The 26408-nt window shown below is 37.5% G+C and overlaps 1 protein-coding gene across 1 annotated transcript in view; it reads right to left on the bottom strand.

Moving 5' to 3' along the window:
- Positions 1-22003: 22003 nt before the first annotated feature.
- Positions 22004-26408, bottom strand: part of SMC2 (structural maintenance of chromosomes 2) — a 49790-nt gene continuing 45385 nt past the window's right edge. The window contains exons 23-24 of the mRNA XM_052645060.1: positions 23029-23176; positions 22004-22162 (exon numbers count right to left, since the gene is read on the bottom strand). Coding sequence (XP_052501020.1) covers positions 22004-22162; positions 23029-23176 — 307 coding nt within the window. The remainder of the gene's footprint in view (positions 22163-23028; positions 23177-26408) is intronic.

Below are 26408 nucleotides of genomic sequence, written 5' to 3'. Positions count from 1 at the left end.
TGAACTCCAGGAGTTGGTGATGGACAGGGAGGCCTGGCATGCTGTGATTCATGGGGTCGCAAAGACTTGGACACGACTAAGTGACTGAACTGAACTGATAGAGAAAAGGATATCTTTTTGGGGTGTTAGTTCTAGAAGGTCTTCTATGTCTTCATAGGACTGTTCAATTTCAGCTTCTTCAGCATTACTGGTCAGGGCATAGACTTGGATTACTGTGATATTGCATGGTTTGCCTTGGAAATGAACAGAGATCATTCTGTTGTTTTTGAGATAGCATCCAAGTACTGCATTTCAGACTCTTTTGTTGACTATGATGGCTACTCCATTTCTTCTAAGGGATTCCTGTCCACAGTAGTAGATATAATGGTCATCTGAGAAAATTCACCCATTCCAGTCCATCTTAGTTTACTGATTCCTAGAATGTTGATGTTCACTCTTGTTATCTCCTGTTTGACCACTTCCAATTTGCCTTGATTCATGAACCTAACATTCCAGGTTCCTATGCAATATTGCTCTTTACAGCATCGAATCTTGCTTCTACCAGTCCCATCCACAACTGGGTGTTGTTTTGTTTTGGCCCCATCCCTTCATTCTTTCGGGAGTTATTTCTCCACTGATTTCCAATTGCATATTGGGCACCTACCGACCTGGGGAGTTCATCTTTTAGTGTCCTATCTTTTTGCTTTTTCATACTGTTCATGGGGTTCTCAAGGCAAGAATACTGAAGTGGTTTGCCATTCCCTTCTCCAGTGGACCACATTCTGTCAGACCGCTCCACCATGACCCCACACGGCATGGCTGTTTCATTGAGTTAGACAAGGCCGTGGTATATGTGATCAGATTGGCCTGTTGTCTGTGACTGTGGTATCAGTCTGTCTGCCCTCTGCTGCCCTTTCTCAGTGCCTACCGTCTTACTTGGGTTTCTCTTACCTTGGATGTGGGGCATCTTTTTACAGCTGCTCCAGCAATGTGCAGCTGCTGCTCCTTACCTCGGGCATGGGGTAGCTCCTCTAGGCTGTGCCTGAATACCTAGTAGTTCAGTGATAAAGTCTATCATGCCTTAGACTCTGAGTCATGACCTTCCTTATTCAATCTTCCCTCAGCCCAGTTCCTGGGACTGAGGCTTCCTTCTTTTTCACTATTCATTCATGTTATGCTTTCCTGAGAATGGAGTTCTAAAAACGCACCTGCAAGTCATGTGCCCAGAACTACCTCCCTTTCCAGTAATGTTTCCCCTCCTGAACAGGTTTCCAGGAGCTGACACAGTCTCCAGTGCTGGGTTAATGTGCTTACTCTGATTAAGCTATACTCTCATAACTTGTGTACCCTTCTTTACTATGTTATACTTAACAAGGTGTTTATTAATTTTTTATTAAAAATTTAAATGAAAAACAAGAGGGCTCAGTGCAAAACACCATGAATTTGGAGAAAGTATTTCTATACCTTACAGGAAATAACATTTGGGAGGAGAAGGTCTACATGGTTGATGGGGACTGATAAGAGACGCTCAGAGAAGTTGGATAAATTGTTCTGTTTGGCATTGGAAGTGAGTGTGTGTGTGTGTGTGTGTGTGTGTGTGTGTGTGTGTGTAGAAAGAAGACAGACAGGTAGAAAAGCCCTCAGAGATGTCTTGACTTTTAGTTAAACCCTGCAATGAATTTTATAAAATGCTACCCAGTAGTTTTCTGATGATAAGTTTCCATATCACTCTTGTGACTCCAGAGGTTCTGTCATGTCTGGATTTCCCCTGTGTGCCCATACCCAACTAATTGGCATCTGCAGGTGACAGAGTAAGGGCTGTGCATGCCATCACCTTCTCAGAAATTAGCCTTTCAGGGTCAGTTTGTCTGGCCCACTTCCTGTGCCCTCCTGAACACCTATCTTGTATTGACCCCAATATGCTGAAACCAGCAGTCTTTTATAGCCATGTCAAGTGTTTTCACACACAATATAAATGTTTCTGCTCTCTGATGTTGAGGCAGGCCATAAAACATAGTTAGTATTGTTATTTAAAGTTCAATTTGACCTGAGTCCCTGGTAGCCTGGGGTGAGAAAATTCTGAGGATAAAAAGGTTACTAGTAGTTTTTATGGATCAGGAAAGCTCATTTAAGGGATAAATCTGGAGGACAAGAGTAAAAGTTGTCTATAGATAAGTTATATCATGACAAGATGGTGCCCTGAATAACCCTAATCTGCATAAACTATATCACTGTGGAAAAAATGTAATGGTTTTTCCTTTAAAGATACTTTGAGGTTATTATGAGCCATATTTCCTAAATATTGTGGGATTTTGCTTGTTTGTTTATGGGCTTATGCCCTAGTCACACAAAGAAGAGTACAGAATTTGAGCCGAGAAAAAGTGAAATCATATTATAGAAGCTACATTTTGAATTCATTTTATTTGAAACTAAATACAGGTGAACTACCTAAAATATTCACGGTGTCTTGCTTATCTTTGCCAAAAATGGACTTTGTCAGCAGCAAATTCTTGTGACTACCAATTCTGATCTTTAAAATGCAATACTGTTTGAACACTCTGATAAAAAACTGTTCTAAAACTGGTTAGAAGTTTGTTAAGCATTGTAGTTACTCTCTTTAGTCTGAATCCATACTGAAGAAAATGGATTACTCACAAATTGTGTTAAGGTTCTAGGAAAGTGTAGATAAACATATTCTTGAATTCAAGGAGTTAGTGATCTAATTTTGGAATTTAGAAATATAAATACAGTTCAGACTCATAAGGGTTACACTAGAAGAATGTTCGCAATCCTGCTGCTGCTGCTAAGTCGCTTCAGTCGTGTCCGACTCTGTGTGACCCCATAGACAGCAGCCCACCAGGCTCCCCTGTCCCTGGGATTCTCCAGGCAGGAGTACTGGAGTGGGGTGCCACTTCCTTCTCCAATGCATGAAAGTGAAAAGTGAAAGTGAAGTTGCTCAGTCTTGTCCGACCCTCAGCGACCCCATGGACTGCAGCCCGTCAGGCTCCTCCATCCATGGGATTTTCCAGGCAAGAGTACTAGAAGCATGAAAAAACCATGACAATGCAAGTAATGCCTATGTTGGGCTTTGAGAAATGAGAGCTGATCAGGAAGAAGAGTTGCATTAGGGATAGGTCATGAATGAATGTGTGTATCATGTTATGGCTGCAGAAAAGCACCTGGGAGTGAGACAGTTGGGTGGTGGAGATCAAACCTGCAGCAGAGAACACAGTTACAGTATCACATTGCAAGGCTATAGCAAAAATCTGTGTGTTTTCAGTCACTCAGTCATGTCTGTCTCTTTGCAACCCCCTGGACTCGTAGCCCGCCAGGCTCCTCTGTCCATGGGATTCTCTAAGCAAGAATACTGGAGTGGGTTACCATTTCCTTCTCCAGGGGATCTTCCAATCCAGGGATCAACCATAAATCTAAGTAGTAAAATTTACTATCACGTTTAACATATTTTCAGTATTGGAAAGTTCCTTTTTTAAAAAAATATAAATGTATTTATTTTAATTGGAGGCTAATTACTTTATAATATTGCATTGTTTTTGCCATACATCAACATGAATCCACCACGGGTGTACATGTGTTCCCCATCCTGAATCCCCCTCCCTGAACCCTCCCCGTACCATCCCTCTGGGTCATCCCAGTTCACCAGCCCCAAGCATCCTGTATCATGCATCAAACCTGGACTGGTGATTCATTTCTTATATGATATCATACATGTTTCAATGCCATTCTCCCAAATCATCCCACCCTCTCCCTCTCCCACAGAGTCCAAAAGACTGTTCTGTACATCTGTGTCTCTTTTGCTGTCTTGCATACAGGGTTATCGTTACCATCTTTCTAAATTCCACATATATGCGTTAGTATACTGTATTGGTGTTTTTCTTTCTGGCTTACTTCATTCTGTATAATAGGCTCCAGTTTCATCTACCTCATTAGAACTGATTCAAATGTATTCTTTTTAATGGCTGAGTAATACTCCATTGTGTATATGTACCACAGCTTTCTTATCCATTCACCTGCTGATGGACATCTAGGTTGCTTCCATGTCCTGGCTATTATAAACAGTGTTGCGATGAACACTGGGGTACACGTGTCTCTTTCTATTCTGGTTTGCTTGGTGTGTATGCCCAGTAGTGGGATTGCTGGGTCATAAGGCAGTTCTGTTTCCGGTTTTTAAAGGAATCTCCACAAAGGAAGAATTAGAATGTTTGTAATTCGATTTATAAATGCTTTGAAAATTGTTCATTTAATAAACACTTATTAGATATGTGTCATGTAACAGGTTCTGGAGAAGGGAATGACAACCCTCTCCAGTATTCTTGTCTGGAGAATCCCATGGGCAGAGCAGCCTGGCAGGCTACAGTCCATGGGGTCGCAAAGAGTTGGACATGACTGAAGTGATTTAGCACGTGTAACAGGTATTGAAAAACCAGAAATATATAAGGATGTGTGCAAAGATTTAGCTATAATGATATTCATCACAAGGGTACTTACAACAAAACTTGGAAACAATCAAAGACCCACAATCATTAGACTGGTTAAAAATAGCAGTTTTCCTGTTTTGTACACACACAAATATTTACACACAACCTGTATGAAGAGCCAACTCATTGGAAAAGAACCTGATGCTGAGAAAGATTGAGGGCAGGAGAAGCGGGCAACAGAGGTTGAGATGGTTGGATGGCATAATCGACCCAACAGACATGAGTTTGAGCAAACTCGAGGATATAGTGGTGGACATGGCAGCCTGGCATGCTGCAGTCCATGGGGTTGCAAAGAGTTGGACACGACTGAGTGACTGAACGACAACAAGTATGTATATATACAACTTCTCTTTTAAAAGGCACATGAGTTTTGTACATTTTCTTCCATTTTACAAAATATTATGAACAATTTCCATAACTATTTGCTATCTGAATATAAATGCATTCCATCATAGTTATAGCATGTATGTATACATATACATGTAATATAGATGTAAGTATTGCGAGGTCATATAAAAACATAGGTACTGTAATTATGATGAATGTATTAATATATGCTGTGCTGTGCTTAGTCCCTCAGTTGTGTCCAACTCTTTGCGACCCCATGGACTGCAGCATGCCAGGCTCCTCTGTCCATGAGGATTCTCCAGGCAAGAACACTGGAGCGGGTTGCCATGCGCTTCTCCAGGGGATCTTCCCAATCCAGGGATTGAACCTAGGTCTCCCACATTGCAGGTGGATTCTTTACAGTCTGAGCCACCAGGGAAGCCCATTAAGTAATATACGTAATTTATTTTATAGTAAAAGTACATGAAAACTTCTGCAAATTGTTCATATGTTTTTAAAGAAGACAATGTAAAAATATGTACCTTTCTAAAAAAGAAAGGATATATTCCTTACTTACAGAAAGAAATACCAAAGGTGTATACATGACAGTGTGGATTGGTTACAACTGGGTAATACCACTGTGATTTTTATTGTCTTATATGTGTGTTCAATAGTGAACTACATATTTTCGTAAAGAGAAAATTTTTGTTATACCAGATATAGTCAAAACTTTTCCACCTCTATATGAAGTTGCAAAGGCCAATAGAACTCACACAAACTCTTCTATGACCTGTGAATGCAAGGTGAAATCTGAATATATTTGCTTGTGTTTGAATGGGTGACTGTACCTGATGGTTATTTACAAACCTTTTGAACCTGAGAAACTGCTGACTGTCGATATCTGAATTATACCTCTGTCCACATTATTTCTGCATTTCTGAATATTACCTTAGCAATAGACCAGAGTGGTTTATGTCAGGCTAGATCAATTCGTCTCCAAATTCTTGGCATAGAAATTTGATCCAAAATTCAGATTGCACCAGTCTAAAGAGTATGCACTTAATGTTTAAACGCACACATAGAGTTAATCTGGCCTGTGGAGCTGACTGTTTCTTTACCAGTATGTCAGTAAATTGGGAGCTAAATGGTTTCTAATTTCATTTTAATAGTTCTAATAAAATTTAGAGCCACAATAAAGTTAGAGTACCATAATTATAATAAACTATGATTATAAAGAAATTTTATTTTGCATGAAATACAGATTTGTGACCACTTAATAATGAGAATGTACACTTCTAGTGGAAATGTAGTAAACATTATTGTGCTGTATACCTTCTTTATTTTATGGAACACAGCTGTGCTTTGTAAGCCTAACCTAATTTGAATTCTTTTCAGGTAGTTTGTCAAACAATTTAAAAAAATCAGAAAGAAGGAAAACCATTTAAGTTAGGCACCACTGGAATACAAAATATTGTATCCAATATATATAATACTATATGAAATTTTAATTGCTTTCTCAAATGATTATCAGTTTGACTGAACATAGAGTTCATCTATTACAACTTTTCCCCATGTAGATTCTATTCAAATATCTTTTCATATATAATATTGTGACGAGATATCAAGGCTAGTCAGAGATTTTTCCTTCACCAATGAAATTCTTTATAAATAAAGTACATGTGTTTATATATTACTTACATTTAAATTTTATATTTGTGCATTACTTATAGACATAGTGTTATCTAGATGTTTTTCTCTTCATTAAGCATTAAACACTCAGACCGTTTAAGCTCAAGCCTTTTTGTACTTCAGGAAAATATTCTTCCCTTACATCTATATTTTCTAGAAAACTTGTTTATGATTTCTTTAGGAAGAGTATTAGGTCCCTTTGGCTAAACTCTGTTAAGTTACTTTTCTCTGTATGCCCCCTTTTTCCCCCCCAGTAACTAAAACAGTACACTTGTTTTCCATAATATTGATCTGGCTTTTCAGAGTGACCTTAACAACTTTTAATGTAAATTTTAATTTTGTTTTTTAGTATCCTTAGATTTTTTAATATCATAGTTTCTTTTTATTTGTCTGCTTCTCATTACAATTTTATTCTAGTATATTTTAAAGTATATTTTCTCTACACTGTAAGTACTTTATTTATAGTTTATGTTGCAGAGTCATGCTATACACAATATACTGTTAAGTGATTTTTTTTGGCGGGGGGAGTTAATTTATTAACTACTAGATGTGTCTGACAGCTTAGTGCATAGACATATTTTTTGCCTAGTCACTCAGTTGTGTCTGACTCTTTGTGACCCCTTGGAAGGTAGCCCATGAAGCTCCTCAGTCCATGGGATTCTCCAGGCAAGAATACTGGAGTGGGGCTTAGACATACATACATATATGTATGTATGTATTGGACTGGGCTGAGTGCCGAAAAATTGATGCTTTTGAACTGTGGGGTTGGAGAAGACTCTTGAGAGTCCCTTGGACTGCAAGGAGATCCAACCAGTCCATTCTGAAGGAGATCAGCCCTGGGATTTCTTTGGAAGGAATGATGCTAAAGCTGAAACTCCAGTACTTTGGCCACCTCATGCGAAGAGTTGACTCATTGGAAAAGACTCTGATGCTGGGAGGGATTGGGGGCAGGAGGAGAAGGGGACGACAGAGGATGAGATGGCTGGATGGCATCACCGACTCGATGGACGTGAGTCTGAGTGAACTCCGGGAGTTGGTGATGGACAGGGAGGCCTGGCGTGCTGTGATTCATGGGGTCGCAAAGAGTCAGACACGACTGAGCAACTGAACTGAACTGAATATACACTTTCACTGCTCTTAGAGTCTCATTTGCAGATGGATGGTTAATAAATTCATACAAATGTGTATGATCATCTCAGATCATTTCATGGCTGATTGTGAAATTGAGTCATGGATAGTTCAAGCAGGGAAATGACATATTATTCACTAGTCTTCTTCTCAGCTGAATCAATTTTCTTTACATAATTTCCTTTGTGTTCCAGCATCCAGGTCATATACAAACTATGGTTGTTTCTAGTCTTCTTAACAATGTTATCCTCATTCTTTCTAAAACATGAAATATACTATAATCTATGTACCTATCAATAATATGGATGAGTTAATTGAATATAAAAAAACTCCTAAATACCACTATCCTCTGTGATTTCATGTTTTGCACAATACCTTCCAAACCTTTTATGTATCTTTCAGAATTTTACACAGTAAGAAAAAAAGTACATATATGTAGTATTCTCCTAGACGCAATCACAAATAAGGAAAAATGCAAGCTTGTGTTTTGACCAAGAAAGCTTTTCCAAGAAGCTGGGACCTAGAGAGTGTGCTCCTCCCTCATGACATAATTTTCTTTCTTTCTACCCAGAGGGAAGGGAGGCAGGTTAGTGGACCATGGAAAAGTTAATTCAGTATTGTCTAAACAGAGTTGAAAGTATACAGATGCTATGCCATTTAGTATGCAAAGCAGCAGAAAACTTGACACAAAACACTACCTTGAATTCTTTTGTAAGAATAATTGAGACACACTAATGTTCTATGTTTACAATAAGAATGACATAAAAGTATATCACCAATGAGAGAAGAATAAGTGTGAACGGATTAATATTATATCATTCAGTTCTTAGTCTTGTCTTAGAATAAAGTTGATTTGCCTTGTCTACTTGTGAGAAGTCCACTATACAACACAGATAGGGAGATTACAATATTTTATTGAGGATGCAAATACAAAGTAGAATGTATGACAGAATTTCTTCTCAAACCAATTAAATGGAAAGGTCACTTCCATATCACCTAAATGAAAAAGAAACCTGCTCTAATAAAACCTTGAAACTTCATGATACTGACACAAAGGAAAGGGAATTGCTAATATTCTTTAGGAAAGAAAGACTGAAACAGAAGTGGTCTAAAGGCATTATTCTAGAAATAGGAATGTGGGTGGAGAGGCAGAGGGCTAATTTTCTGTTTAATGTTTACACGTAAAATATAAATGGAGTTCCTTCTCCCCTGCACATCCACTTTTATTATAATATAGAATAAATAAAAATAATTACAATAAGTTTAATGATGTAATTTAAAGTTTGAGGATGAGGGAATATCCAAATATAGTTCTAGAAGTCCAGCATTACTGTTAGTACTTTCTAATTCTGTTTCATATGCATGTACAATGGAAAAGATATAGGTGGTTTGGGGCATTTTTGCTTTCTTAGAAAATGGCAGAGAGCAGAAGTTGTTTTTCAGTCACTAAGTCTGATTCTTTTTGACCCCATGGAATGAAGCATGACAGGCTTCCCTGTTCTTCATTATCTTCCAGAGTTTGCTCAAACTCATGTTCATTGAGTCAGTGATGCATCGAAACATCTCATCCTCTCCTGCTCTCTTCTCCTCTTGCCCTCAATATTTCCCAGCATCAGGGTCTTTTCCAGTGAGTCAGTTTTTCACATCAGGTGGCCAAAATATTGGAGCTTCAGCATCAGTCCTTCCAGTGAATATTCAGGGTTGGTTTCCATTAGGATTGACTGGTTTGATCTCCTTGCTGTCCAAGGAATTCTCAAGAGTCTTCTTCAGCACCACAGTTCAAAACATCAATTCTTCAGGGCTCAACCTTCTTTATGGTCCATCTCTCACATCTGTACATGACAACTGGAGAAACCATAGCTTTAACTAGATGGACTTCTGTCAGCAAAGTGATGTCTCTGCTTTTTAATATGCTGTCTAGGTGTGTCATAGCTTTTCTTCCAAGGAGAAAATGTCTTTTAATTTCCTGGCTGTTGTCACTGTCTGCAGTGATTTTAGAGCCAAGGAATATAACACCTGTCATGGTTTCCACTTTTCACCCACCTATTACCCATGAAGTGATGGGACTGGATGCTATGATCTTAGTTTTCTGAATGTTGAATTTTAAGCCAGTTTTTTCACTGTCCTCTTTCACCTTCATCAAGAGACTCTTTAGTTCCTCTTTACTTTCTGCCTTAAGGGTGGTGTCATCTGCATATCTGAGGTTATTGATATTTCTTCTGGCTATCTTGATTCCAGCTTCTGTTTCATCCAGTTCAGCATTTTGCATGATGGACTCTACATGAAGAGCCCACCATGGCTCCCCTGGTGGCTCAGACAGTAAAGAGTCTGCCTGCAATGCGAGAGACCTGGGTTCAATCCTAGGTTGGAAGATCCCTGGAGGACGACATGGCAACCCACTCCAATATTCTTGCCTGGAGAATCCCCATGGACAGAGGAGCCTGGTGGGCTACAGTCCATAGAGTCGTGATGAGCCAGACACGACTGAGTGACTAAGCACAGCACTCGACATATAATTTAAATAACCAGAGTGACAATATATAGCCTTCCCATACTCCTTTCCCAATTTGGAACCAGTTCCATGTCTGGTTCTGTTACTTCTTGACCTGCATACAGGTTTCTCAGGAGACAGGGAAGTTGGTCTGGTATTCCCATCTCTTGAGGAATTTTCCACTTTGTTGTGATCCACACAGTCATAGGCTTTAGAGTAGTCAATAAAGCAGACGTAGATTTTTTTTTAACTCCCTTGTTTTTTCTGTGATCCAGTGGATAAACATTATATTCAACAGATAAGTTCTCCTGCCATATTTTCTAACAAAAGTGATCTATGAACTGATGCCACATTCTCTCCAAATAATTGCTGCCGATTCATTGTTTTCTGAGTCATAGTAACCAAAAAGAAGGTGTGGGTTTTAATAAGCTCATTTTGAAACCTTGTAACATTAAATAATACATACTTGCTATAAGAAAATACCAGGTGAAATTGAGTGTTTTCAGGTGCAAACAGGAATTTGTATTAAGAGTGATAATTTGGGTGAGAAGCTAAAAACTAGAACTGAAAATCTCTGAGCGTGTGTTCTCAGGAAAGAAAATGTTAAAAACATGAAGACTGCTAATGGCAATTTTAGTGGAATCTGTCACAACCTGCACCAACCCATTAATTTGTTACCACCCTGAAAGAGTCAGTGCTGAGAAATTCTTCCATTGTGGCCGTTGCTACATTTATAAACATAATGTGCAACAAGCCTTTTTATCTGGATTATTTGATAATTTTCCCTGTGACATGTTGGAGAGCATCAATGATGTAAGGGATTCTGCAATTACTAGATTAGTTGGCATTATTCTCAAAAACTTTTGATGTTCTTTTAGAGAAAGCAAGCATGTATGAGTTAATTGCTTGCTAGCTTATTTGTACTTAAAAATATTCTAAAGGTCCAGATTTCCTTCCCAGACAAGCAGATGCAGATGATGCAAAGCTTGATGAAAGGCTTAGTGTGGGCTGCAGTTCTAGACACTGAGACTGAACCCGGGAGGGAAGTAGGAACACGGCTTTGAGGGAAAAACTGTCCTGTAGAAATTCTGGCAAAGCCCTAACTGCAAAAGCATGCCATTAAACATTAAAAGAAGGCCAGGCAAAAATGGAAGAATTAGTCAGCAAGACTTGAGCAGGTAGGGTCAGGAGGGAAAAAAGAGGAGAGTGCCTGAGGCAGGGAGAAAAGAAGAAAAGTGACTTGTCGATTTTGATGCCCTGTTACCCAGACTTTAAGGCCGAAGCACCTAATGTAAGCCAAACCTTATTTCTGTTCCAGGTTACTGAGTTAAGCTTGTCATCATGTCTGTGGTTTAGACAGCAGAGGGGACCAAATGTTACAGTGAGTTTTCATTAATGTGCCTGGAGTTAAAAAGGTAGTGAATTGACAATTTTCACACCATGAATTTGAGTTTGAGTTTATCAAACTATAAACTATTTAGCTATAGATGGTGACTTTGTAATAAAAAGCAAATCAGAAAGCCCAGATGGCATTAGGTGTGGTTCCTTTTCCAACAATTTTGCCAAAAATGCAGGAACATTTTAATTATATCTCTGGTCATTGCTCTTGTTAGAATTGTGCTAAATTTCCTAATTCCTAAATGGGGCTGCAACACATGTGAATAATTTTTGTCTGTTTTCCTTATATATTTTAGGAGGAAGTTTCAGGTTTATTCTCTTGATATCTGATTAGATTTTCTAGCATCAGTTTTCCCTTCAATCCATTCAAATCAATTTATTGAGGACAGCTGAAAGTCAGAATTTCCTCATTCCAGTCCTAGACCACCTTTCCAGCTTGTTTTTTAAAAATGAGGCAAAAGTTTCATCTTATACAACATATAACATCAGGTTCAGTTGTACAACATAATATTTGTACACATCATAAAATGACCACCACAGTAAGCCTATTATAACATCATCATACAGTTACACAATTTTCTCTTATGTAACTTTTAAGATCTCTTATCAAATTTCAAATATATCAATATAATATGGTATTAACTATAATCACCATGCTGTATATTACATCCCCATGATTTATTTTGTAACTGAAAGTTTGCACTTGTCAACGCTCTTCAGCCATTTTACCCATCCCCTACCTCTGCAAACCACCAATTTGTTCTCTTTGAACATAGGTTTTCTGTTTTGTTTTAGATTCTACGTATAAGTGAGATCATATGGGATTTGTCTCTCTCTGTCTGACTTATTTCACTTCGTGTAAGGTCCTCAAAGTCCATCCGTATTGTTGCAAATGGCAAGATTTCCTTCTTTCTATGGCTGGATAATATTCCAGTGTATGTGTGTGATAGTTTCTTTATCCATTCATCCATCAACAGACACTTGTTTCCGTATCTTGTCTCCACATGCTAATGGGAATACAGTTTAACACTTTTTTTTTTTCTGTACCTTGTATATTTTAAGAAAGGTCAAGCATGTACCATGTTCTAACTTTTCTATCCTAACAGTCTGGTATTATCAATTTCACATTATGAAAAAGGCATAATAGATAGGTTATATTTGACATTTTTATAGGACTTTGAGAAATTAAAAATTAGACCCCAAATAGCAAAGGTATTCTGGCTCACTTTCCTTAGTCCCAAAATAATGGGCAGGAAGGGTGTTCTGAAACTTACCATTCAAGTGGAAAAGCTTTATCCTACATAAAGTACGGTGGAACACAGGTGTGGATAGTAAAAAATGCTACTGTGAGAAGATCCTTGCCTTTGTCAGAGAATAATGATCGTCTGTACAAATTATGCAGGTATATCTTTGATATACTAGATTGCAGTCTTTTTCAAACTGCAACTGCAAGATCTCTAGGGATACATTCTCAGGTCTGTAATGCTTTCTTGGTTAAGTGTTTGTGCTTTTATTTTGGTAAGTTTAAAAATAAGAACATATTTGAGGCTCATCTCAGCAACTTGCATCTTAAGCACTGCATGGTGATCTCACTTATATTGGGTGGCCCAGAAATTTCATTTGAATTTTTCCTTAACGGGTTTTCCTGTAACACGTTAGGGAAAAACCCGAATGAACTTTTTGGCCAACCCAATACTTCTATAATTCTCTTTAGCATGAACTGGAGGTATTTTAATAGGATATGAAATTAAAGTATTCTTAATATGGACACCTAGTAGGTGATGAGAAAATGACACTACAGCATGCTCTGTAAGGTTTTATAGTGGTGAAGAGAGAGGAAAATGGTGAGAAAATGATTCATTACAAGATTTGTGTTAACATGCTGCTCGTCAGATAATATCAAAGTCTCACCCTAAGCAGTAACTATTTCACCTTTATCTGCATCAGTTCAGTTCAGTCGCTCAGTCGTGTCTGACTCTTTGCAACCCCATGAATAGTAGCATGCCGGGCCTCCCTGTCCATCACCAACTCCTGGAGTTCACTCAAACTCACGTCCATCCAGTCGGAGATGCCACCCAGCCTCTCATCCTCTGTCAACTTCTCCTGCCCCCAATCCCTCCCAGCATCAGAGTCTTTTCCAATGAGTCAACTCTTCGCATGAGGTGGCCAAAGTACTGGAGTTTCAGCTTTAGCATTATTCCTTCCAAAGAACACCCAGGGCTGATCTTTTTTTTCTATTGCAATTTTTTAATTTAATTGGAGGTTAATTACTTTACAATATTGTATTGGTTTTGCAGGATATAAAATCAACACACAGAAATCCCTTGCATTCCTGATCTCCTTTAGAATGGACTGCTTGGATCTCCTTGCAGTCCAAGGGACTCTCAAGAGTCTTCTCCAACACCACAGTTCAAAAGCATCAATTCTTCGGCACTCGGCTTTCTTCACAGTCCAACTCTCACATCCATACATGACCACTGGAAAAACCATAGCCTTGACTAGACGGACCTTTGTTGGCAAAGTAATGTCTCTGCTTTTCAATATGCTATCTAGGTTGGTCGTAACTTTCCTTCCAAGGAGTAAGCGTCTTTTAATTTCATGGCTGCAATCACCATCTGCAGTGATTTTGGAGCCCCCCAAAATAAAGTCTGACACTGTTTCTACTGTTTCCCCATCTATTTCCCATGAAGTGATGGGAGCGGATGCAATGATCTTTGTTTTCTGAATGTTGAGCTTTAAGCCAACTTTTTATTAGACGTTATTGAGCTAAACTTTGTTTTGTGGTGTTTGTGCTTATTTTGTATTTTTTGTTATTTTACTGTTTTATGAAAATGGAGGGCAAATGGGGTTCATCTCAAAGTTATGTTCATATTTAAGTCTTGTGTGGAAAGGGTTTTCTTTCAAATAATTTTATATTTTAAAATAATATTTTGGAAACAGTTGTGCAGTTGAAAGATCATGAACCTTGCAAGTAAAGACATTCTCAAATTCTGATTTTGTGGCACCATAATTGAGGTAAGTTAACTTCTGGAAATGGCAACCCACCTCCAGTGTACTTGCCTGGAGAATCCCAGGGACGGGGGAGCCTCATGGGCTGCCGTCTATGGGGTCGCACAGAGTCGGACATGACTGAAGCGACTTAGCAGCAGCAGCAGCCTCTCTTTGTGCCTGTTTTTATCATCTGAGAATGATCACAGCAACTTTCTTGTTAAAATAGGTAAGAGATGAAACCATGTGCAGTCAATATGCTTGTTTTCCTCCTTCCTTTTCTCTCTTTATTCTGAATCTACATTTCACCTTCTAACCTTTTCAATAGCAACCCACCAGGAAAGAGCATGGCCCATCGATTGGCAGCACAGTGCATTTTTGGTCCATTTAGCCCTAGTGGAAATTACTTGAGAGAGGGAGTGGAAGATATGGCTAATGCACTGGAATTATTTATAAAAGTAAATTACTCATGCTGTTTCTAGTCCCCAAAAGCACAGGTAATCAGGATGTACTTAACACCTGCCTCCTTAGGCTGAGCTGGAAGCAATCTAAGGATAAAAGTCTCTTTTAGACTTTTTTCTCCAATTACCATCTGCCTTGAATTTTTAATACCAAGTAATTACCAATAAAGCAAACTTCTATACCTGTTACTAACCGATTTGAAATTATCTTTTTGATTAAAGTTGGTATGAAATAAAAACCTTTCAACTTTGGAATACAATGGTTTAAACAATTTTTATACTTTTCACACCTATAGAAACAGAATAGCAAGTAACAGATAATAAAAGGGCTGACACTATCAATTTTCTTTCCTTTCTTTGGAGGAAAAATCTCTAGCATGAAATTTTCAATTATAAAATTTTGCTGTGAGACTTCATTGCTACATGACAAAATCCTGCATGGTTACATGTAACATGACAAAAAGACTGCATGGTTACATGACAAAATGTAACAGTAACTTTTCAGAGTGAATATGAGTTAATCTATCTCATTCTAGTTAGTTTGATAATCCATACAGCGTGGTAATGATTAATACCATGGTCTGGTCCATCTTTAACTTTTATGATTCCTTCAGTTCAGTTCAGTTCAGTCGCTCAGTCGTATCCGACTCTTTGCGACCCCATGAACTGCAGCACGCCAGGCCTCCCTGTCCATCACCAACTCCCGCAGTTCACTCAAACTCACGTCCATCGAGTCAGTGATGCCATCCAGCCATCTCATCCTCTGTCGTCCCCTTTTCTTCCTGCCCCCAATCCCTCCCAGCATCAGAGTCTTTTCCAATGAGTCAACTCTTTGCATGAGGCAGCCAAAGTACTGGTTTCAGCTTTAGCATCATTCCTTCCAAAGAACACCAGGGTTGATCTCCTTTAGAATGGACTGGTTGGATCTCCTTGCAGTCGAAGGGACTCTCAAGAGTCTTCTCCAACACCACAGTTCAAAAGCATCAATTTTTCGGCGCTCAGCCTTCTTCACAGTCACTCATTTATTTGGAAGGAAAGGTATGACCAACCTAGATAGCATATTCAAAAGTAGAGACATTACTTTGTCAACAAAGGTCCGTCTAGTCAAGGCTATGGTTTTTCCAGTGGTCATGTATGGATGTGAGAGTTGGACCGTGAAGAAAGCTGAGTGTCGAAGAATTGATGCTTTTGAACTGTGGTGTTGGAGAAGACTCTTGAGAGTCCCTTGGACTGCAAGGAGATCCAACCAGCCCATTCTAAAGATCAGCCCTGGGTGTTCTCTGGAAGGAATAATGCTAAAGCTGAAACTCCAGTACTTTGGCCACCTCATGCGAAGAGTTGACTCATTGGAAAAGACTCTGATGCTGGGAGGGATTGAGGGCAGGAGGAGAAGTTGACAACAGAGGATGAGATGGCTGGATGGCATCACCGACTCGATGGATGTTGAGTTTGAGTGAACTCTGGGAGTTGGTGATGGACAGGAGGCCTGGTGTGCTGCGATTCATGGGGTCTCAAAGAGTTGGACATGACTGAGTGACTGAACTTAACTGATACTATTTAGCAAATAATCTTTGTGATCAATGCATTAATAGGTTATGAGCTCTAAAGAGATGCACTCAGCTGTTTATAATCTACTAGAACTAAGACTTGTGTTCAATTACTACACTTTTGGATTTTTTTTTTTTTTTTTGGATGCCATTTGAGGGGAATGGGAATAGAGAAGAACCCAGAGGTGGTGACTTTTGAGCAGAATCTTGAGGAATGGGTACACTGTTGGTAGGATGGTGTAGTGACTATTCCACATAGACGAGCATGAGCAAAACATGAAGAGGGCTGTGTTCAGGAGTGGCAACTGTTGCAGATTGGGTGGAGTAGAGATCCTTCATAAAAGTAGTTAGCTTAAGATAGGCTGTAACTCCTCTAAATGGGTGATTAGAGAGCTTAGAATGCCAAAATGTTTACATAGGGTACCAATGTGCACTAGAACCAATATGCAGAATGGAACAAGAGTGAACCTTGAAGTTTAAAAGAACTTTAGATGCTTAATGACCATCAACAAACTGAGCTCATCCTGTAATCTGCATAAGAAAAGTTGTAAAGAATTGTGTTTTCTCTCAGGCCACTGAAGAAAATTCTGATCCTTAATTGATTAACAAGAAAAGGGACAGCTTCTGCCTACCATTCTGTCATAGGTTTAGGGATTAGTAACCATAGTATTTCACTAGATCCTTAGACCTAATCGGCAATCTGTTCTCTACAATGGATTTAAATATATCACTCCTTGTTCTGACCCATGCATGACAAGTTTAAGAATCTTGGCAATGCAAAATAGTATGTTTTCTCAGCTCCAGGTACAAAGCATTAAGTATACCCAACTCATAGTTTGTTACATCATAATGGGATATGGCTCTTCAGCCACACAGTGTGAGTCTAAATTCTACCTCCACCCCTTTCTAGCTGTATGACTTTGAACAAATTATTCAAATTTCCTGTCTAGAGTTGAGAATTAACACAGAGTTGGGAACAGGAGGAATATTAGATAATGTGGATATTCTTTCTTGATACAAACAACAAAAAGTGACAGCTTCTTAAGCCAGTTGCAATGTGGAATCTGAAACCAAAAGTTCTACCTTGTAATATTAAAATCATCAAGTCTTTCCTGTAATTAGAATGGCTATTTTACCCATCCATGATTTTTTAACGTGGACATATTGGTCACTGAAAAATACCATTCATTGAGTTACAAAGATCTTCAAAATGCTAATACATTTCATACTACAATATTTTTTAAAAAACCCATGTTAACTTTGCCACCAGTGTTATCAGAAAAGTCTTTAGAAATTGAACTGATATCAGGCTCACAATGAGGAATACAAGGTTGCCAATATTCTAATTTTCATTTCAAAGCTACAATTATTTGCAACATGTATGTTAGGTTCTTGTGACAGGCTCACTTTGTTCATTCTGAGAAATGTCTAACAAATACCAACAGTTTAAGTTATCTTTTCAAGTAAAAGTGGAATTCTATGAAAAAAGTTTCTTCACCCAACTGAAATAATTGAATTTCTGCAGAATAACCATCATGTTTTGATATGCAACGTGCTTTATACATAATTCACATTTAATCACTGAGATTATTAGACATGTACTCAGGAAGCTGAGATATAAAATAACTCTTACAGCTTTATTAAATACACTCAAAATGCCATTTTAAAAAGTTCAAATGCATGGTAGTGAATGCAGTTGGTACTACTTATACCACGTGGCCTTGATTTAAACTAAAGTGACAGCAGTTTCACCTACCATTTTGCACCATTCATGCAAATACTGAACATGTGAATAACAAGTTTTCTTCATTTTGCATGTGATTCTGTTAACTGTACATTGCAAGGGCTTCCCTGGTAGCTCAGCTGGTAAAGAATCTGCCTGAAATGCAGGGAACACAGGTTTGATCCCTGGGTTGAAAAGATCCCTTGGAGGAAGGCATGGCAACCCACTCCAGTGACCTTGCCTGGAGAATCCCCATGGACAGAGGAGCCAGCGGGCTATACAGTCCATGGGGTTGCAGAGTTGAACACCACTGAGCGACTAAGCACAGCACACTGCAAATTATTTCTCGCAATCTGTGGTTTTTGTTTTCCTGTCTTTTGAAGAGATTTTCAATGTAATGTTTCTTTTTTTTAATGCCTTGTTTTTTGTTCTAGGAAATCTTTGCCTAATCTGTGACCACTAAAAGTGTCTTCTAGAAGTGTTGTGACTATTAATTTTAGGTCCATGACTCATTTTTAGTTATTTTTCATGTATGTTGTAAAGGGTGAGTGCTTGTTTTCCATATATGTCAGCTCCATCTGTTGAAAAAATCTGAAAATGACTTATTTTATAGATGTTAGATTGTTTGCTAATATTTTCAGGATTTTTGTTCATGAGGACCATTGTCCTGTAATTTTCTTGTTCTGTAATGTCTTGGTCTAGTTCTAATATCAGAACAAGGCTGACCTCATGAAATAAGTTGGAACTATTTCTTCCCCCTCCATTTTCTGAAAAATTTTGTGTAATGATGGCTGGAAGAAATAACAAGAGAAACTATATGGGATTGGAGTTTTCTTTGTGGGAAGATAATAACTTCAACTGTATTCACAGTATTTGAGGCGATTCAGATTTTGTCTCTTCTTGTGGCAGTTCCAGTGATTTTTATTTTCCTAATTTTCCCATTTTGTCCTAAGTTGTCAAACTTACTGACATAAAAATAGTCATAATTTGTATCCTTAATTAAGATCCATAGTGGCAACTCTTCTTTCATTCCTGGTATTAGTGATTGGTAGTTTCTCTGGTTTATTTGATTGGTCTAATTAGAGATCTACTGATTCTGTTGCTCTTTTGAGAAACAAATGTTGATTTCATCGATTTTTGTCTTATTTTTCTCTTATAAATTGAGTTTTTACCCTCTATTATTTCCATCTTTCTGTTTAATTTGGGTTTGCTTTATTCTTATTTATCTAGAATAAATATTAAGGTAGGTGATAAAGAATATCTACCAAAAGCCTGTAACTAACATTATATTCAGTGGTGAAAGACTGAGAAGCTTTCCTCCTAATTCTGAGAAAAAGGCAAATATGCCAGCTCGCATCACTCTTACATACAACGTGGAGCTGAAAGTTCAAGCCAGTGAAATAAGGCAGGAGAATAAAAAAGGTAACAGATTAAAAAAGAAGCAACTTCCTTAATTTGCAAATGACATGACTGTGTGAGTGTTAGCCTGTTAAATTACTCCACCATATAGTGAAGAAGAGGGATTCTCTCATCTTTGTTTCGGAATTTGCTGTTAGCATACCTGAAACCCCAATAACAAAAAAGCAAGGAATCCTTTCTTTGAATGTTTGAGATTTTCCCTAAGTTTCACATGGTATGTATTAGTCACCCAGACATCTTGTAAATTTACTATGCCTAACAAATGCAGATGTTCAGGCTATCAGAGAGGTAGAGTATAAACAGGTTCTGGAGACCAACAGTAAGATCTGTATTTTGGCTCTGCTAGTCACTAACTGTATTTACACAGTGGGCAAGTTTCTTAACCTCACGGCTCAACTGAGTTTTCTCAGTTATATAGTGCTAATGATAACAGTATTTACCTCACTGGACTATTATGAGAATTAAGTGTGAAAACATGAATGAACACAGTGTCTGATGTATAGAAAAAGCTCAAATACTAGTTACTCATACTACTGTGAAACAAATGTTCCCATTCCCCTTAATGTGTTCCCTCTAATTAAAGAATAATGACAACATTACTCACAAAAGTTTAATACATTAGAGGATTTCCATCAAAAAGCAAGATTATATACATAGGCAAAAATTGGAAAAGCAAACAAATAGAAAATTTGTTGGCAGAGGAAAGAAAATTAGCACATATGGTAAAACAGTCAATCCTACAAATTACTTACAAAATTATAATTAATATAGAAATTAAATACCATTTCTAGTAAATTAGAATCATTATAATTAACAGCCACTGCTGACCAAGATGGAGTCAACAGGTATACTATATTGACAACAGTGTGAATTAATTCTTTTTGGCAAACAATTTGCAATACATTTGGAAAGAAATCTCATGAAATTGATGGGCTACAGTTCATGGGGTCACAACAGTTGGACATGACTAAACCACCACCACCATACTTACATCTACCATATACAATACTGGGCCTTCCTGTAACTCAGCATTTATAGCTTTGTCTCCTCCAACAAAGGACAGAACTAATTCCATATTCAATCTTTCCAATGTGCCCCACAGTTACCTGGGTGTTACCTGACATCCTCAGCTATGTATGAGGATGAAGGATGAGAAATATTAAACCCAAGACCAGGAAGTATGAGCAAATACTAGGAAAAGGATACCAAAAAGGAACAAAAACTCAAGTAGTAAGAAGAAATGTGGGGCCAAAATAACATACCTGAGGTCAAGTTAAATCACGTCAGAACTTTCAAGATTTGGAGTTTGGAAGACATGGTTCTAGGGATAAACTAGGAGATACTAAGATTCTTACCAATAGTATTCTTATGCTGTTTGTTAGCGCCATCTTTTGAAATCTTAAAAGGAAATTCATGGTTTTGAATTGTGAAACAGAGGACACTAAAAATAGTCATGAAATTTTGAGTCCTTTTGGTAGAACAGATGAATCTATTTATTTACATATGTATCTGACTAAAAGAAAAAGATTAATTTGGTTTAGTCTGCTGGCTCCTATATTCTTACTCACCAACAGACGGTTACTGATTGGATTATGAAAAGGCTAACAACATCTCTGACCATATTAGGAGACTTCAGATAAACCTGCAGCAGAGAGCAGCATGCAGAGGATACCTTTCTCCCAAGCTCTTATTAAAATACTCATAAAGACCGAAAAAAAAAGACTGCACAGACCAATTACTAAGCATAATATGATATTCAAACATCATTAAAATAACAGGAATCTTAAAAATCTGCTTTCTATTTGAGTCTAAATCAGAGACCTGGCACTGTCCTCAAGGAACTAAACAAAATAGCTCAGTGCATGGCTAACAGCTTTCTTTGTGTTCCCTCTGTTGGTCCAGCTACTTGCTATATGATTCTTCCTTACCTGAGTGACATTATTAGCAACAGAAAACACTAATATTAATTTAGGAATTAGCTATTAAAAGCTAATTATCAGCTATATTTATTCTGTAATATAATTTCATCTGCTTCTTGGTAATTTTGCTCTTACATACAAAATTTACCACCAACTATGTATCTCAGGCTCCCTAATATAGAAAAGACTTGTGTAAGAAAAAACACTTGGTGACATACTTAAAATCACAATTACAGTAATTGGACCATAGTTAACACTGATTCAGAAAAGAGGAATTTATGCTCAGTTATAACTGATTATATAAGGAAGAGAAAATGGGTTAGGTAACAATATTAAATTTTTATATAAACAACATGAATCCCAAGTTCTTATAAAGTGTATATTTAAAAAACAGGTCAAGGTGAAGGAGTGAATCTTTACTTTTAACTTCATGTGTGATCACTTGGGTCTTTTTGACTTGGATTCGTTTTCCTTTGGAACTTTTCCATTTTGACACTGAGTAAATCTGGCTACTGTAGAAACACCATCCACAAACTTGGTTTTGAAAAGGACGTTTGCATTGTTGAACATACCTTCTTTTAGGGACACCACAATGAACTTAAGGGAAAAAGGAAAACATAAAAGAAAATATTTGTAGCATCCGTGAAGTTCACTCTTTTTATACTGTGGTTAAGAATCATTTGGAAAAAATTTGATTTGGCTATCTCTTTAAATGCTGGGCTCTAAGCAAATGTACATAATAAATAGTTATCATTAGGCACCTAAATGAATTCTTTCCATATGCAGTTTTAGGAGTCTCTTAATTCTACTGTGACTGCTTCATTACCCAAGTTACTATTTCCTGCTGGTTGACTGCTTGTTGCTATCTTCTCCAGTTAGTATCAACTGTCTTATTGCTAGCTCTAAATGCCACTGTTATCTGCTAAAAACCTGCCATAATAAATACACAATCTATGATAACTGTAAGAGAAGCCCCCCAGAGCTGTTCAATGCTTTATCTATTTGGTAGCCCTAGTTACTGCAGCAACAGTTCAATAAAAAACTGTTTTTAGCTTCAAGGGTTTTTCTCTGCATTTTAGGAGGAATGAAGAGTATATCCATCAAACGACACATGACTTTCTGATATATTTTCCAGGTACATCTTTGAAACAAGTCTTGTTTTGATTGTGCATCTTCTGGCAGCTAGCTAGAGAAAATAATTAACCTAAATAATTCCAAGTGACAAAAAAAATAGACTCCTCTTCAGGCTATAACCTGCAATTATAATTCCAGGCACTTTCTTTAATAAGAGATGAAAGCCTCTTTCCTTCTGGAACCATTTGAATAGAATTATATATTTAAAGAGATATACAACACCATGGTATTCCTCAATCCTAAATTCCTTATATATATTGACCACTACTAAAGAGTAGTTTTAGAAAAACAAATCCTAGAACTATTCTGAGGCTCTCTTTGGTTCTTACCTGAGAATGTGTGAAATGAGTACGCAGCATATGGCCAATATTCTGAGTATGAGAAAGATCCAGGGCTGCATCGACCTCATCCAGGATGTAGATTGGGGCAGGTTTGAAAAGGAGCATGGACAGGATTAATGACAGAGCCACTAAAGACCTGAGGAAAGAAGGCCGACAGAAATACCATCAAAACTCGAGTTTACCACTTTTTACCAAAGCGCTGAAGCAAATCTGCTATCCTGTTATTATGAATAGTGCTGATTTAGCCGGAAGATAGTTAATACAAAAAAGAATCTTAAGTTTCAAACTTGAAAACTTTTGTTGTATTAAAGTGTTTCTTTTAGTTTAGCTTTCCATTCTTCCCTCTCTTCAATGAGTGTTATTTTGAATAGAACAGTTATATGTTCTTCTTTCTTGTCAGATAATTAGGATGTTAAATTTAGCATCTAATCTTAAGAGACATCATATTAGTGTTAATAGTTTTTCCTTTCCTTCCTCAAAACTCTTTTTCAGTTCTTTTATATCCCTTTTAATTGTAATGGATTTTGTTCTAATCTGGCATGAAGAAATACAATACTTCTCATAGTATTTTTTTCCTAAGCATTTCATTAAAAATCTTTATTTACTGTAATATAAAACATTTATAATTATTTAAAAATAGAATTAAAGTTACAGTAACAGCTGTAACACACTTAACTCTGTAACTTCAAATATCTTCTAGCATGTGGCACTAAACAGTCTAATGCTTACTGTATTCCAATAGGGTATTTATTAAGAAACAAAAAAGACACAGATGTGTATAGCAGACTTTTGGACTCAGAGGGAGAGGGAGAGGATGGGATGATTTGGGAGAATGCCATTGAAACATGTATACTATCATGTAAGAATCGAATCGCCAGTCTATGTCCGATGCAGGATACAGCATGCTTGGGGCTGGTGCACGGGGATGATCCAGAGAGATGTTATGGGGAGAGAGGTGGGAGGGAGGTTCATGTTTGGGAACACATGTACACCCGTGGTGGATTCATGTCAATGTATGGCAAAACCAATAGAGTATTGTAAAGTAAAATAAAGTAAAAATAAAAATTAAAAAAAAAAAAAGAAACATGTAAGTGGGGGGAAAATGTGTGTAGAAGAGGGGGTCTAGGAAAGTGAAACCAAATTTTCTAGCAAAGGAAAGGAATGAAACAGTACAATAAAAAGCAAACAAGCTGAACAGAGTAGCTGAGGTCATTAAAGTGACCTAAAACTACTTTTCAATGGCTTTCTCTGTGCCGAATATTTAAGGCATTGAGCTTTCAACTTATTCATTCAGGAGGAAAAAAAAAGGCTCACCAAGAGTTAAACTACTATGCTAGACTGTGGTATATCTGAAAATAAGTTTATATTGTCTTAATTATGGAAATAATTTTTAGGTTCCAGTAAGAAAATAAGCAAATATTCTCTATTTTCCTCAAAAAGTTTTTCGAGGACTTTGGCAAAAGCAATTAAAGATGTTGTGATCTATACCGTGGAATTCAATTTTGATTGACCAGGAAGCAGAAGCTGTCTTTTTTGACTCTTAGAACATTTAGGAATTTTATCAACAGTGAAAAATAAAGGGTGGACTGCTATTCTATTCATAAAAACAACAAAAGATCTCGTAAGAGAAATGAACAGATCTTAGTATTTTCTATATCCAAAGGAGAAGAGTTCCATGACAGCAAAGAGCACATGAGAACAATCAAGGAGTACGGACTGTACATCCCGCAGGGGGAAAATACAAAATTAATACACATCTTCAATTATATGAATATTCACAATTTTCTCTCAGAGGTTTTTAATCACTTGGCTCTCTGCAGGTAAAGAGTGAGGCCTAATGATCTTTTAAAGTTTCTCTCAGTATGCTGTCTGAATCACTGTGTAAGGCTGCAGAAACTTTCCTGAAGTCTAGAACATATTTCCAGTACACTTCATTGTCATGTAGACCTAAGTTTCCATTTGTATTTTCCTTTCACCAGAGAACTTCCTTTAACTTATACAGCTCTTCCACCTTTTGTTTTTCTGAAAACAAATATTGCCTTCAATATGAAGACTATTTCTACATACAGAATTCTAGGTTATCACGTTTTTCTTTTAGCACTTTATAGATGTTGTTCCAGACTTCTGGCTTGCATAGTTTTTGACAAGAAGTCTAAAGTCATTCTTATCTTTGTTCCTTGGCATTTAATGTGCCTTTTTACCTCTGGCTGCTTTCAGGGTTTTTTTTTCTCCTAATCCTGGTTTTCAGCAACTATGTATGACATGCTTTGCTGTGTTATTGTTATGTGTAGGAAGAGAGTGCATACATTTATCCTACATGTGAAAGCGAAGTGTTAATTCCTTCGTGGTATCTGATTCTTTGCCACCCCCACAGACTGCAACCCACCAGGCTCCTCTGTCCATGGAATTCTCCAAGCAAGAATACTGGAGTGGGTAGCCATTCCTTTTCCAAGGGATTTTCCTGACCCAGTGATCCCAGCTCTCCTGCATTACAGGCAGATTCTTTAACATCTGGCCACCTCTTATCCTACCTGGGGTTCACAGAAATCAAGTATGTGGATTTATAGAACTCATCAAATCTGGAAAATCTGGGCTGTTATTTCTTCAAGTATCTTGTTTTACCTCTTCCTCTCTTTGAAATTCCAATAATATGTATGTCAGAGTACTCAATATTGCCCCACAGGTCACTGAAGCTCTTTCTAAGTTTAACTTTAGTAGTTTATTGCTATGTTTTCAAATTCACTTAAGTTCCTTTTAATGTTGAATTTCTTATCAATCTCAGGCAGAGAACTTTTCCTTTCAGGTTTGTTTTTTAAAAATCTCTAGAAGTTTCACTGGCATCTTCTTTAACAGTTTCCATTTCTCTTGCCTTGTAATCTTTGGACATGCTTAATGTAACTCTCTTAACTTCCTGTCTGCTAGTTTTATCATCTGTCACTTCTGGGTCTGTTTCTCCTCTAAGTTATAAATCACATTTTCTTGATTTCTGCCTAGTAGTGTTTATTAGATGCTGAACACTGTGATTATGTTGTTTACAGTCTCAGCTTTGTGGTCTGTCTTTAAATAGTGTTAGGCCTGCAATTAACCTTTGCTAAGGTGTGTCTAGAATAGCCTTCACTTTAGGGACGGTGCAAATGTAATGCCATGATGTATTTCCCTGGGACTTCCCCAAATTCGAATGTTTCCTTCATTTAGTAAGACTACTGGGCTTTGTGTGGGTTTCCCTCCCTGCATCTGTAGTCAAGAGTTACTCCTAGGGAGAAAGCTAGGGTAAAAACTGGACTAAGCATTTTGTTTCTTTTCTCTCAGGATCGTACTCCTGGGTCATTCACTTTCCAGTATCTGAAAATAATTGTTTCTCATGTATT

This window comes from Budorcas taxicolor, chromosome 8 (assembly GCF_023091745.1).
Source record: "Budorcas taxicolor isolate Tak-1 chromosome 8, Takin1.1, whole genome shotgun sequence".
Taxonomy (NCBI): domain Eukaryota; kingdom Metazoa; phylum Chordata; class Mammalia; order Artiodactyla; family Bovidae; genus Budorcas; species Budorcas taxicolor.
Note: the sequence above shows the minus strand (reverse complement) of the source record. Positions and strands in the feature narration are given on the sequence as shown.